We start from the raw sequence: 15,613 nt of genomic DNA, 5'->3' as shown, positions 1-15,613 counted from the left end.
ATACAATTTCTGACATTTAGTCTACACAGGACTACATTTGAAGTTCCTCAACAATCTTGATAGGAAATGAAGGGAAAATTCTTCTACATATTCAAAATGGAGTTTCAGAAGATCCTCAGTAAGTGAAACAAATGAAACCATTGAAAAATATCTAAGCATGCTGTACTATCTCAAGGTTACCGACCTTACCTACTCAATTATGGGTACAAAAAGGGTTCAAGGGCAGTGATATCAAAGCTCAGGATTGAGGAAAATGGTGCAAGCTATTCATCCCAAGGTCGACAGTAGCACTAGTCATTCCTGCCTGTCCTCCAGCACTACATCTTTATGCTTAGTGAATGGTACTGAAATAGTGGCATCTATAAATAGTGTATACTTATTTAGGTTTTGATTTTGAGTATCAAATATTAAATAACTGACTTCCTTTTCATGGAAATTTAATTACCACTGGTTTTGGAGCTCATTTTCTCTTCTGGGTCAAGAAGGTCTAAACTCTCCAGATGTCAAGGACTGAGGGAGGATGAGGCGGGTACACAGGGAATCACAACACTAAGTTACAGATACACAGACAGAGGCCTTGCTCGTAAGGCACACAATGATGCATAAAACATGGATGATACCAAAGAATTTATTGTAAATGTAGTGGCAAATACATTGAGAATAATCATTAAAAAGGAACTAGAAAATTACACATGTTTCAAGTATGTGCTTTTTTCCACCACCTTTAAGTTATGGCTAGTACCAACATTTTAAGTACTGAAATACTCAATGGGATGGTCCATTTTCACGTAATTTTATGACAGTATCTTCATCTTAGTTTTTAAAGTAGTTGATCATGAATTTCAGTTTCAATTATTATTCTCCGTTTTTATCAGTTCCGTAATGATCTGTAGAACCTTGTCATCTGAGTGGAAGAAAAAAAACAACCCGTGAACAAATTCATCACTGGCTAATTTTCCAATGCATACACACGTAAACAACAGGTATACTTCAAAAAAGATTCTCTTAAATTTGAATACAAAACTAACACTAGCAATATCCACTATAAAACTAGAGACACATATATAATTTGTTGGCCTACAAATATTATTTTAAGTATTGCTATAGTTATACTACACGTGCTTTGACAAAAAATATGCTAAGACTCCAAGAGATGATGTGATGTAACTGTCAGTCCTTTTTAAGGAGTTACTTCTTTAAAAATTCCTTTAAGACAAGAAGTGTCCTGACTTTTTCACCTGACTCAAAGATACTAAAGGCTCTACTGACTCTTCCAGCTTCCTCAGTGTGTCAGGATGTCCACAGTACGGGCAAGGAAGAAGGAACTGTCACCAGTTTCTCCATGTTTAGTCCAAAGGAAAGAAAAAATTTTAACAAGGAAGTGCTCTTGGAGAGGTGTCAATGGGGAAGTGACAGACCTCCCTACACAACAAAGGACTCAAACACCAATTAATTTGACAAATAGAGCAAGAGAGGCTGCGTTATTTGTTAAGGAGGTTTTCTTAACAGCTGCTTCTACTTCTAAACAGTTGCTCTGATATTGTGACTTCCTAAGAACGGCATCACCACTCTGGACATAGCTGTAATCATCAGGACTGCAAGCCTGAAATTCTGTATTTATATTAGACGCTTCAATAAGAGAATGCTCTGCAGTTTCAACAGCTGCATTGGGGAATTCTGAGAACTAGGCCCATGGCATGACACTCAGGTTCCTGGAGGCCGTGGCAATAAAAAAAAAAAAGAGAGAGAAAATAAAGGTCACTTGCTGCAAGGGGAACAATGGTAGGTCTAGAAAGAAATGTGATTTTTAATCTGAGGAAGAACAGAGTAAAAGAAAGCACAAGAGCAACTTTAGTTACTTCTTTTTCAAAAGCTTGGCATTATATCACAACTTTTCTTATTATAAAGTCCAGAAAGAGAAGACACTAATGTACGTTATCTTCCCTCTCAAGTCAAAACTATATGCTTCATCTCAGGGTAAGTTCTGCTTTCTCTTTTATGGCAAACACTGAAATCATTTTTTTTTTAAAGATTGGCACCTGAGCTAACATCTGTTGCCAATTTTCTTTTGTTTTTCTCCTTCTTCTTTTTCTCCCCAAAGCCCCCCTGGTATATAGTTGTATATTCTAGTTGTGAGTGCCTCTGGCTGTGCTATGTGGGACGCTGCCTCAAGATGACCTGAGGGCAGTGTCATGTCCGCGCCCAGGATCCGAACCAGCAAAACCCTGGGCTGCTGAAGTGGGACACACAACCTTAACGGCTCAGCCATGGGGCTGGCCCCTGAAATCATTTTAAAATTCATTTTTCTTAATGTAAAAGTTGAAGTTCAACCTGTACTTTATATAATGTAATTCTTTTGAAGGTTCAGTTGTAATGCACAAAATTGCCTAAGAAAAGAGCCCACATCTCTTAATATGTCAAGACCTGATCTAAGTTTCCAGCAGTAAAGGAAAATTAACACAGTTACATGCTTACGCATTCACATTTAGTTATACAAATAAACAGGGTGCGAGGCTTCAGGGTAGCAGCACCAGATCAGTGGCTCCCCGACTTGCCTGACTATGAGAATTAACTGGGATACTTGTTAAATACAATCACATCGAACCCACTGATCAATTCGTAACATCATTAAGAGCAGGAAAACTGAATTGAAGTGCTTCCTGATGTGATGCAATGGGAAGACAATATAGCACCACCTAGAAACTATTCTTCCCCTAAATATCTGATTCTAGTCAAGCCTTTGGATATAACTACCAGTTTGTAGGAAATAGAGAAACACGTTAAATCAAAGCATGAAGATGCAATGAACCAAATCCTAAATTTGGGAAATGCTACCAGAAAAACAATGCAGTTTATTAAAAATAATTGCATTTAAAATCGGGGATGGTAATAGAGGGGAAGTGTTATAGATTAAAAGAGATTAAAAAATAATAACCCAGCCACAGGCTTCTCCCATAGGGAAGATTCAGCATGGCTGGGGTAGGTCTTTGGACTTTGTATTTTTAACAACTGCCAGGATGATTCTGATAATTTGGCAAGTTTGGGAAACACGCCACCAGACTAACTGGAAACTCAACTGTCCATTGCAGGTTTCTGTTAAATCATGTGCTTATTTTATATAAACTAATAGTTCTGCACTTGTGAGAATGATAGAGAAAACATGCTGGGAACCTCACAGAAAATCCCTCATTCTTATTTTTTATAATGACTATATTACTAGTTTACTCGTATGCTAATAAGTAGCAAAGTTTACAATGCTCAGTTTTATCATCCTTTTTTCTGTGAAATGGCCAGAAGTTTAGAAGTGAAGCTTAGAAGAGGAAGGAGAAATTAAATCTTAAGAGGATAATTAGAGGTTGTGAAGAATGAAGAATTGTCTATGAGTCTGATGGAATTCTGCCTAAAATAAATTTTATTAAAACAATTTTTAATCACATGGAATTTCTGCAATGTGTGCTATAGTGTATTCCAATGTTTAAAAGTATACTGTTTTCTACCTAAATTATAATCAAACACTTACTTTCAAGGGACATCTTAGGATTTTCAAGTTTTTTTCTTAAAACAGAATCAATGAGAACTCTTAGCTGCTTGAAAATGACGGCTATCTTTACAGGAGCCTGTTGAGGAGATGATAAATTGGACAAAGTTAATCCCTGGGAGTATGAATGTGTTTAAATAAATCAAGGTAACTATGTATATCTTACAGTCTGCCTTAACACATCTTAATTTTAATATAAAACGTTATGGTAAAAATACAGGCAAATTACTTCATATAGCTACACAAACCTCAGTTTCCTTAGGAAGTACCCATAAACTTCATCTTTCCAATATCAACCATTATTCAATCATTGTTTGTTTTCTTCTCTTATATGAACTCTGTAGGAATGAAAACTGCAGCTTTTGGAATGGAATTTTTCTTAACAGATTTACTGAGGTATAATTTACAATCCATAAAAATTTACTCAAGTGTACAATTCAGTGATTTTTAGTAAATTTATAGCTGTGCAATCATCACCACAATCTAGTTACAGAACATTTCTACCACCCTAGCCTCCTTGCAAGAACTGCATATATTTTTTAAGTTGCATTTGAAATTTACCTCTCCATCTCCAGTCTTACACAAACAGCTATCATGGTATACCATAGCAGAATGTATTAGATTTGCTTAATTTAAACTGGTCAATGTTGATGAGGTAACAGAGAAATAAACCTATTGCCAGTAGCACTGGTTGGCCTTATTCTTCCAGAGAAGAATTCGACAATATACATTAAAAGCTATGAATCTGTTTGAGTCTTTTCATAGGTAGCACAATGTAGTGGAAGGAGCATGAGTGTGAAGATAGTTAGTTCTAGGTTTAAATCTTGCTTTACCAAGAACAATTTATGTAATCTAGGCAAGTTATTTAACTTCTCCCTGAGCTTAAGTGCCTTAAGTTATACAAAGGCAACTATAGAAATTATCTAACAAGGTTAACTACTGAAGTACACAACACATGGCAAGTTATAATTGTTACTGATAATAAATGCATTCTGTAATAGCAATATAATTTGATTTTCAAATTTAACAGATTTAAAACCATAGAGGAAAGATAAAATTAGTCATCTATTTTAAGTCAAATTATAGGAAGAAATTACACAAACTCAAATAAAGTTTTTAAAAATCTCAATGGTATTGGAAACAAAAATTTTAATGTAGTCATTAAGATCAGTTGTAGCCTGTACCTGAAAATAGATCCAGCCATCAACAGAAAGAAGACGTTCCCGGTGTTGAACTTCTATATCACCACCAAAAAGTAAAACTGGAAAAGGGGTTATCAGGGTAGTTTCCCTCAAATACACCCGAGCATACCTTATCTGCAGAGGAATAAAGAGAAAAAAGAAACTTCACAGTCTAAAAATATAATAAATTAATTTATCTACTTCATGTAAGCATTTTTCTTTAATTTGCTACTTGTATTTTAAGTCATAAGTTTTGTAAAGCTGCATGTTCACATCCTCTTGTGCATAATTTGCCAATTTTATAATAATCACAATCACCACTTGTCTATTTATACTATTAAAAGGCATTTTAAACATTAATTGTAAGGCTGAATTATATACCTTGAACATAAATGAAACTATGAACAAGCAATTTTATAATGCTAATGCTGTTAAATAATTAATTAATGCAAAAATAAAATTATGATTAAGCTTCAAGGTGGTTTCTAGACCAATGATCGGCTATGGCCATTAATCAGTAATTTCTCACGGTTTACTTTTTTTTTGAGGAAGATTAGCCCTGAGTTAACATCTGCTGCCAATCCTCCTCTTTTTGCTGAGGAAGACTGGCCCTGAGCTCACATCCGTGCCCATCTTCCTCCACTTTATATGTGGGATGCCTGCCACAGCATGGCTTGCCAAACGGTGCCATGTCTGCGCCTGGGATCCAAACCAGCGAACCCTGGGCTGCCGAAGCAGAACGTGTGCACTTAACAGCTGAGCCGCCAGGGCGGCCCACTCGTGTTTTACTTTTAAGTTTGATGCTATGCTGGCAGTTATTCAAGCCAGTGGGTGAGTTATGGATCCTTGTTACTTTCACAAGCTATGATTCAAAAGGTTGACTGTTTTAATTGTAATTGATAAATATTTACCATTAAATTATCTTAGGTTACATTGTGACTCAAACTGTTGCCATATCACATATAGTTCTACCATCCCATCCCATATCCCCCTTATTTGGGAATGTACATATAACATGTCTTTTTTCCCTTTTGAGATAGCACCTTTTAGTGAAATCTCAGGGAACCGATACATTATTAAACAACATCTATTTCCTATAGTTATCTTTATTTCAAGTAGAAAAGATGATGATGGTCAGAGTAGAAACCTTAATATTTTTCTTTCATTAAATGAAAGAAATAAGGACTTCTTTTTCGTTGAGAAACTATGTACATCTTGATTTCAAATCCAAACAAAAATGAATAGCTCAACTTAAGAACCAAATATAATACTTGTTGAGGCATCCTAACTTGTTATGGCGGACTTCTAGAAGAATGCCCTGAATACTGGAATTTAAGAATGAGCACTTTACCTTCTCCTGGTATAAGAGCCATCCATAAGTTTGCAAATCTCGATTTACTGAGGATGGATGAACTTGTGCTTTGCCTTGGGCAGTCTCTACAACACAAGCCAATTTTTCTGTAACATCGACTGATTTTGTATAGATTATCTTCCCCACGTTGTCATACAGTCCAGCGGCCAGCACAGCTTTAAGAAGGGCAATTTCTTGGAAGGAAAGGTTCTGTGAGGCTCTGTTTCCTTCCCAGCCATTGGAAGGTGTGGATGATGAAAATCCTGCTGCCTTAACCAACTTTATTAACTCCTGCTTTACATCCTAGATTGGTTATGTTAGAAAGAGACAAGATCATAATCAATTAAAATAGAGAAACTGCCAAATAATCTTGTAATTTATATTACTGTTTCCTATTAAAATGGATAGAATGTCAAATTATCATTTGGTTAACTATAGCCCAAATTTAATTAGGGAAAAAAAAGATACTGGAAAGTCAAAGATTAAACAGTCATCTGTTTCTGCTATCCCAAGACTTTAGATGTCATAAAACATAAGAATGTCTAAAATGTGAGAGCAATAAAAATATGCCTGAACACATTTTCTTTTGGTGTATTTACTTCAATAGTAGCTCTCCTTGCAATGTTTTTACTCAGTGAGGACGGTCACACAGAGAACAACACTGAAGAAGAATTATGGAGGAATCTTGATCCTAGACTGCAAGTACCATCTTCATTTGTCTCTGGGAATCTCATCTTAATTTCCTAAAGAACTCTGACAAAGTTTATTAATGGAAACTTCATTTATCTAAAACTGTTGCCAAAAATCTTTTTCTACCTTTAGTAGTGCCAATCAGCTAAAATACTACAGGAAGGATGAGCATTTTTCAAAGTAAACAGGACACTAGTGATTAAAAGGTGATGTTTACATTTAGGATTTCCTTTAGGTGTCTGGTTTGGTGCTTAAAGGACTTTGATGCCAGGGGAGGAAAGACCAAACAGACAGCTGCTGTAACACCACAGGGTTGATGAAGAGATGGAAAACTTTCCAGCCCAGGGGAGGTGAAGAAAAGGCTCACAGAAGGAAGGGGGTGGGAGGCAACTTGAAGGCTGGGAGGAAGTGGAGTGGAGACAAAGGAGTGTTGATAAGCTCTCCACATCTTGAATTCCAGTCAGTTGGCCCAGAGGCGACTATTTCTTCAATTTATCCCTTTATCTGCTTCGAGAAGGACAAAGTTCACTCCACTTGGAGAAGTCCTTGCTGTCATCAAAGCAGTTATTTTAAATCACAAAAAATAACGGGTCAAATTATATGGGAATAAAATATTTTTTAACCTTTTAAAATATGAACATAGAATAGAGATAAAGTAAGTTTATTTTCTGAATACTTTTATAGCATATCTGTACTAAACACCATTTCCCATGCGCCAAGAACAAAAAGATAAGTGTGGAGGAGGCCGGCTTTTCACAATCACTTTACCTCAATTCTACTCCCTCCTCCCAGAAATATTACTGGTCCTGAACAGCACTCAAAACCTGAGTGATGGGCAAAATCATCAGGTTTCCTTTCTAAAAGCAGATTTATAAACCTGGTCACAATGAGCCACAGGATATGATGCCCAGGATGCCTTTTCATAACTATCATCCCATAGAGCAACTAAGTAGCTGTCTAATATATAGGAAAATATAAAAGAATTTCATTAAAAGGAATCAGGGCTCTTAGGACAAATGACTGACTCCAAGGCTGGAGCATAAAATGCACAAAATAAGCCTGAACATGTTGTCAAAACAAAAACAAGGAAGCCATCAAAGATTGCTAAGGTTACATGAAAAGGACTCAGGGAAAAGCATGAAGGGGCTCTCACTGGCCAATGGGGACAATTTGAGTATCAGAAAATTAATATCCACAGAGGACTGAAACATATCAACTATATTTAAGTCACTAAGTTCATAATGATTTTTACAAAAACAACATTCATTGATTACCTTTGGAGATGCTTGAGAATCAACTCATTATGAAAACTGCTAAGTAAAAGGAAAGAATCATTTATCCTAATTTTCTTGTACAAACTGCACCTCAGGACATCCTTGTGTGTGTGTGTGAGGAAGATTGGCCCTGAGCTAACATCTGTTGTCAATCTTCCTCTTTTTGCTTGAGGAAGATTGTCCCTGAGCTAACATCTGTGCCAATCTTTCTCTATTTTGTATGTGGGATGCCGCACACAGCATGTGCTGCACACATTTCCCATGGCTTGGTGCATGGGAAATGGTACTTAGTACAGATATGCTATAAAACTATTCAGAAAATAAACAATATGTAGGCCTGTACCCAGGATCTGAACCTGCAAACCCTGGACCACTGAAGTAGAGCACATGAACTTAACCACTATGCCACTAGGCCAGCCCCAGGATATCCAAATATTGATAAGGGAAAAGTTCTTCATAAAAGAATCTAGCTAACAAGCAGAATTAGACTATCACCATTTTGCAACCCCAATGAAGCAATGGGTCTTAGTGTTATTTTAATTTTTCTTTTTAAAGATTTGATTTTTCCTTTTTCTCCCATAGCCCCCCGGTACATAGTTGTGTATTTTTAGTTGTGGGTCCTTTCAGTTGTGGCATGTGGGATGCTGCCTCAGCATGGCTTGATGAGCAGTCCCATGTCTGTACCCAGGATTCGAACTGGCGAAACCCTGGGCCGCTGAAGCAGAGTACACAAACTTAACCACTCGGCCATGGGGCCAGCCCCGGTCTCAGTGTTATTAATGGCTGCCAAAACAATTACATGAAAAGCCAATGGGCAATTTTACAATGGATGAATCTGGCTGACCCCAATAATAAATCTTAACATTAAAAAAAGGGAGACAACTCCAAAAAAGAAATGAAAACCTGAATTGGATTAAACCTCTGTGGGAAATACAGGGGAACAAAGAATGTGCTAAACACCACCACAGGGATACAATCAGACATATCCAGAATGCAGCAAACTCTACAGGACAAGTTACCTGGTTTCTTCAAAAAATAGCAAATAGGAAAAAAGTAAGAGAGAGGGCTAACTATAAATTAAGAGACTTAAGGGACATCAACCAAATTCAACCTGTAGACCTCGTTTGGATCATGATTTAAACTAGCTGTAAAAAAAAAAATTATAAGGCAGGGATATTTAAATACTGTATATTTGATGATATTAAGGAATTATTTTTTTTTAATGCATGATAATGTTAAAGAAAAAAGTTCTACTCAGCGATACATAACAATCTGATGCCTGGGACTTGCTTCAACATAATCTAGAGGGCAGACAGTGGAATAAGGGAAGTATAAATCAAGACTGACCACATGCTGATACTCATGTACACAGGAAATGGGTACACAGGAGATCATTATACTATTTTGTCTATTTTTATGTGTGTTTGAAATTTTCCATAATAATTAAAGAAAAGTAACAACTGATTTTCAGAGTTGAGAAGAACTGTAGATTATCTTCATTCAATTCTTCTTAAATGAGAAACTGAGACGCAGGTTAATTAACCTTCCCAAGCTCAGCTGTTGAATAGACAACTATCCTAATTCCCAAGCTAGTGTTACTTCTATGAAATCATGTTGCCTCTTGTTTTTATCATTTCCTGAATATATTATGATTTTTAAACACTATTTTAAATCACTGTGTAATACATACAAGTTACCTGTTGGGAGAAACAATAAAACCAAAGACTACAAATTTATTAGTTCAGCAAACGTTTGCTAAACCCTTACGATGTGTCAAACACTATCCTAGGCACTTCCTTTTCCAAAATAAACCTTGTAGTCAATCATATGATCCTGAATTACACAGTTGTATTAAGACTTACCTCTAGGGTTAACAGTGATGTTCTATTAAGAAAGTTCCTTCGGCAATATGCTATTTCAGAACGATAGCCTCCTTCTTGCCGTGCTTTCTTCCATCTACATAAATAAAATGATCAAAGCTCGACATGTTTTCTTTACAAACTCTCTTTTTCAGAGGTACTAACCAAAGTAAGCTTTAATTAAATTATGATCATTTAAAAAGAGGAGAGGTCTTGGGGCTGGCCCCGTGGCCGAGTGGTTAAGTTCACGCGCTCCGCTGCAGGCGGCCCAGTATTTCGTTAGATCGAATCCTGGGCGCGGACATGGCACTGCTCATCAGACCACGCTGAGGCAGCGTCCCACATGCCACAACTAGAAGAACCCACAACGAAGAATACACAACTATGTACCGGGGGGCTTTGGGGAGAAAAAGGAAAAAATAAAAAAAAAAAATCTTAAAAAAAATAAATAAATAAATAAATAAATAAATAAATAAAAAAAGAGGAGAGGTCTTGCTTATTATACGAGCTAGCAATTGTATGTAAGAATTTAAACGTCAATACAGATATTTTTTCTGTTTATGTGTAACACTAAATTATTAACTTCAAAAACAAGGTAATACACATATAATAGTACAAAGTACATTGTTCTTAAGTTTTAGGAAGGACTATCAAAATATGAATCTCTAGGGGCTGGACCTGTGGCCAAGTGGTTAAGTTCATGCACTCTGCTTCAGCAGCCTGGGGTTTGCCAGTTCGGATCCTGGGCACGGACCTAGCATTGCTCATCAGGCCATGCTGAGGTGGTGTCCCACACAGAGGAACTAGAAGAACCTACAACTAGAATATACAACTATGTACTGGGGGGCTTTTGAGAGAAAAAAAAAAAGAAGATTGGCAACAGATGTTAGCTCAGGGCCAATCTTCCTCACACACACACACAAAATCACGTAAAAGATTTAAAAAAATACATACATCTCTAAAATAATTCATTATACCTTGACAGATGAAGTAACTAAAAATAAATTTAAATCTTAGATATATCTTTTTAATGAAAGTCAAAGATAAATTTTTAAAAAACTAAACCTCAGATCATTACACCCAGATTATTTCTTTACCCTAGATATGCATTGTAGATCGTCAGGTGGTCTGAATCTGCCATAGCCAAAGCTGATTTTGCAAGATCTGCTTCATCTTTGCGACCAATTGGCGTGGTAAAAGGAGACTTCTCTGTCATAACTGCAGCTAGTGTTGCCTATCCATAAATAACCAAACAACTTATCATTAAAGAGGTATACATTGAAAGCTGATTTGTAAAAGAAAGCAAATCATAAAAGAATCTCCATTTCAAGTTGCGTGTTTCTTCTTTTCAATACATTTACCATGTTCTAGAATAGGTAACATTTTCATTTCATGGAATTTTAAAAATGTATCACTTTTATACCATTTTTGTGAGATGAGGTAATATTACAGAATCAGAGATAAAAAACCTGAATGTCTGTCTAAGTGACGTACAGTTGGTCACACTGTTAGAAGCAATGCCAGAGTCACAGCTCCAATCTATTGACTCCTAGCCTACTGAATTTCTACTGCATGCAATGCTCTTTAAACACTTAAATAATTTAGACTACATAACCACCCATTTGTTGTTGATGCAGCTTTTCAGATCAACTATCATGGTAGAGGTTATTTTTTGGACTTAGCACAATCTGCTATCTATTTCTAATACTAGAGAAAAAGAGACTAGAGTAAGTCATACTCTCTCTGTTTTGTTTTTAAACAGACTTGATTTGTAGTCCCAGAAAAGGCCACAGCTTGATAAAGTTGGAACATCAGGTGTATGAGCCCAGCAATTCAGACAGAGGCACACAATTTGTTAATTCTGATATAACGGGAGAAAACAGAACTGCTGGTAATTGCTGCCTCAGAGAGATAAGCCAGAAAAAGGGAAGGAAGGAAGTTTTGATTTCTACTTATAACGTCTGTGGGGTTCAAAGCTTCCTAAGTATCATTCACTACATATTCAATTAAATATTTCAAGTGGGATGTTTGATAGCAAAAGTTTAGACAAGCCAACCCACTTACAAAACGGTATCTACAGTACACTTAGTAAATGGATGAATCTATTTTCTTCTATATAAATATAAAAAGTTAAATATTAAAAAATTCTCATCAACTATTCAGATTTTAATGTTGGTACAGACATTCTATTTAGTTAAAAAATATTTTTTAATTGTTTCTAAACTTAATAATTCCCACCCAAAATGATATTTAAAGTGGAGAAGCAGCAGCATCGTATGTCTTACCACTGGGTCAAGGCAGCCAAATATGGCACCAAAAATAAGCATCTTGCCAATCTTGACATTCACAGGCAAAGCTGCAAGGTGCTGGCCCAATGGGGTCAGTTTAGGCTCATTTAGTTCACAAGCTCCAATTTTTCGGAGTAAATGCATTGCATTGCTGATTACTTGAAGCTGAGGAGGATCTAAGGCTTTGGAGAGGAAATCTTCAGGAGAACCAAGATTGCATTTCTGCAGATTGAAAAAGAGTGATAAATTGGTATACAATCAGAAAGAATTAACATTACCAAAAGACATGGTCAAATTGGAACTAAATTTGAGTCAAGTAAAATTTTAAGTAAAATTGTGTGTGTGTGTGTACGAGAGAGAGAGAGAGAGAGCGATCAAGGGGTGAACATGTGGACGAGATCTTCCAGTCCTTATTTTTAATTTCTTCATGCCTGATTTTTATAGAGTCAAAAATCAAAGAAATGAAAGATATTATAGATCTTTCAGACTAGGAAGCCCTTGGTGTAGTCAGGGTTTCCCACTGTTGTTATTTTGGCCAGATAAGTCTTTGTTTTAGTGTGCCCTGTGCCCTGCAGAATGTTTAGCAGCACTCCTGGCCTCTATCCACTAGATGCCCATAGTATGGCCTCCCTCTCACCCCAGTTCTGACAACCAAAAATGTCTCTAGACGTTGCCAATCATGCCCTGGTGAGCAATATCGCCCCCCAGCTTGAGAACTACTGGTCTAGGTTATGAGACTGCATTTTATTCTATGAAGTTTGAGTGCCTGTGGCAGAATTAAAGCACCAGTGGGTTTACTTATAAAAAGATGGGAGGAAGGGCATTGCATAAAGAAGAGTAAATAAAATACTTGAAAAACCAGAGGAACACAAGGTAAGATAAGTTTAGGTCTTCATTTTTTTTTATCTAGAAAGGGGTGAAGAACAGAAAATTCATCCAAGTTCCTTTGGGATTACCATAATATGAAGACATAATTCCTCCAAAGGCACGCGTAAGATTTCAGGGACAGAATAGTCCAGAAAGCCTTCAAATCTAAAAAATAAAATCAAATGATACTAAATACATATTATCAGAACCGCCACACTGTCCTGATTCATGTGTGTTCATTTCCAGTGCTGGCCGTACCTTTCTCTTGTGTACAGTCGGAAGCAGAAGCCGTCTCTGACCCGCCCAGCTCTCCCCTGGCGCTGCAGAGCACTTGCTTTACTGACAAAGGTCTCCACCAAAGAACTCATCTGACTGCTTTCATGGTACCTATGTTTTAGGAGAGAATATGTAGCTAAGTGACTTAAATCAAAACCTGAAAAAGCTGGAGATATTTGACTCTGAAAATTTAGTTGAAAATAGGCTAAAAAAGGTCCATTATCATTGTGGACCAATATTTCCCAAATTGTGTTTCATATTTAAATAATTTAGCAAACACTGCATACTAAATCTCATACTACCAAATTAAAAGCTCTGACACAAGAAAAACACCTGTTTAACTTACCCTTTCCCAAATTAATGTGACCACGGACCCCTTTTTGATTTAAGTGGAATGCCTATTAATTATGCAACAAGAATTCTTTGAGTTTGAGAAATGCCACTATGAACATTACCACAATACCTTTCACAGGATACAGTTAAACCTGAAAACACTTCCTCTAAAGGTACAATTTAAAAGATCAGGAGTTTATTTTATACTGGATAGTCGTACTCTTTTCCAAATATTGCTAAAGTTTTCTAATATTAGGGACAGGCTATCAATTATGATAGACTACTCAGGTGGTCTCCCCTATTCATGCAATATAAACATTAAAACATTTATAAAGTAGTAATTTTTTTCGTGGAGATTCACTTAAGGTTACCTATTACATGCCAATTACTGTACTTGGCACTGTCAATTATGAAATTTTCATTTTCCACATTTATATATGAGGAAGCTGATGATTATAACTGATGATTATATTCTTTGCTCAAGATTACAGATCAGAGATTTAAATCTGATGCCAAAATCCACGCTCTTTTTTATAATCACACAAATAATGCTGTAAAACAATTTACAGAAATTGTAAAACAATTTGTTTTACAAACACATTTACAAAAATTTATGTTCTGAAGATTTTCTCAGGGAGCACTTTTCTAAAAGTAGCAGTACATTAGCATTATTTATGGGAAAACCCATGACAAAATTTGACATTTACTCTCAGACCTTCTAAGGTTTCCTACAGATTCTCTGAGGCTTTTGCTTTGGGCAGAATTAGGACATCTGGGGTTTTCCCTATATAATCTGTGATTTCTCCTGAGAATTCAAGAGCCCCAAACCCTTTTCAGGTTAAAAATGTTTTGATTTGGGAAATTCAAACTTACTTATTTTCTTTTGTTCTTCCAGTATCAATTACAAATACAACATCTGGAATAGTGATACCCGTCTCTGCAATATTTGTTGCTAAGACAATCTGAAAATAAACAAAAAGCCAAAATATTTAGGTGACAACTTTTAGCAATGTGCCAGGATTTAAACTTCTTTAGAGAGTTTGAGCCTATGAATTTTAAAAAGTGAGTTTCAACTTTATTTACAAAAAATCACAATCTATTTGCTATTACTGTGTAATTTTAATTTACTCCAATTAGTTTTATCACCTCAGCTTGCTAATTAAAGTTACAGATTTTTATTCCAACAAAAAATACCGTTCCCCTAATTCTTATCAGTCATCTTAAAAATGACATAAATAGAATAGGAATTGGGTCAGAGAATGGAGACAGCTCAGTACAACTCTTCACAATTAATTAGGAAAAACCAGTACACCAATAAGAACTGGGTTGCTGCCCTGGCTCTGCTGCTTATTAGCTTTGTGATCTTGGGGAAGTCATTTTACCTCTCTGGACTTCAGTTATGTCAGCTGTAAATTAGGAGGTAGAAACAGATGATTTCTTAGGTCTTTTCTAGCTTTAAAATTCTTAATGGTGATGACTGAATAGTGCAACCTTCCACATTTTTTTCTGTTGAGTCCTTAGAGGTAAAACATTTAGGAAATTCTACGTCAAATTCAACATGTATTGCTCTATCTCAACTCTGTATTTCAGTATTGAATGCTTGCTTTTCTTATTCATTTATCCTAGAAAACAGAACCCAGATTAGTCAGACTTAGATGGGACCTAGACGATCATTCTACCTCAGTGGTGTTCGGATTTTTTTTAAGAGGTGAACTCCTTTCTTCAAAGAAAATCTGACAGGGAAGCCCAAATATTATAGATCACAGCACAGCCTCAGAATCCCTGGAGTTCTCAGGCACAGTTAGAAAACCATCAGTTTAATCCAATTCCTTTTAAAGACAAGAAAGTGAGGCTAAGTGAGTGGCCTTTCTGCCAAAGGCCACAGACATGGTAGCAACGTAGGGATGAGAACCCAGGCCTCCTGCATTATAGTGTGGGTTCTTTCTGGGTGCTCTG

General features: G+C 36.3%; 1 protein-coding gene across 3 annotated transcripts in view; it reads right to left on the bottom strand.

Annotated features, from left to right (window-relative positions):
* Positions 1 to 612: 612 nt before the first annotated feature.
* Positions 613 to 15,613, bottom strand: part of DHX29 (DExH-box helicase 29) — a 47,662-nt gene continuing 32,661 nt past the window's right edge. For 2 of the 3 annotated variants that reach the window (XM_070587584.1, XM_070587585.1), the window contains 10 exons: positions 14,531 to 14,619; positions 13,307 to 13,435; positions 13,138 to 13,213; positions 12,179 to 12,403; positions 10,991 to 11,127; positions 9,897 to 9,990; positions 6,071 to 6,373; positions 4,723 to 4,854; positions 3,521 to 3,617; positions 613 to 904 (listed from right to left, as the gene is read on the bottom strand). In XM_070587584.1, coding sequence (XP_070443685.1) covers positions 849 to 904; positions 3,521 to 3,617; positions 4,723 to 4,854; positions 6,071 to 6,373; positions 9,897 to 9,990; positions 10,991 to 11,127; positions 12,179 to 12,403; positions 13,138 to 13,213; positions 13,307 to 13,435; positions 14,531 to 14,619 — 1,338 coding nt within the window. In that variant the 3' untranslated portion in view covers positions 613 to 848. The remainder of the gene's footprint in view (positions 905 to 3,520; positions 3,618 to 4,722; positions 4,855 to 6,070; positions 6,374 to 9,896; positions 9,991 to 10,990; positions 11,128 to 12,178; positions 12,404 to 13,137; positions 13,214 to 13,306; positions 13,436 to 14,530; positions 14,620 to 15,613) is intronic. The other variant, XR_011530587.1, reaches the window with a different exon arrangement.

The sequence above is a fragment of the Equus przewalskii genome, chromosome 20 (genome assembly GCF_037783145.1).
Source record: "Equus przewalskii isolate Varuska chromosome 20, EquPr2, whole genome shotgun sequence".
In the NCBI taxonomy this organism is placed as follows: Eukaryota; Metazoa; Chordata; class Mammalia; order Perissodactyla; family Equidae; genus Equus; species Equus przewalskii.
Note: the sequence above shows the minus strand (reverse complement) of the source record. Positions and strands in the feature narration are given on the sequence as shown.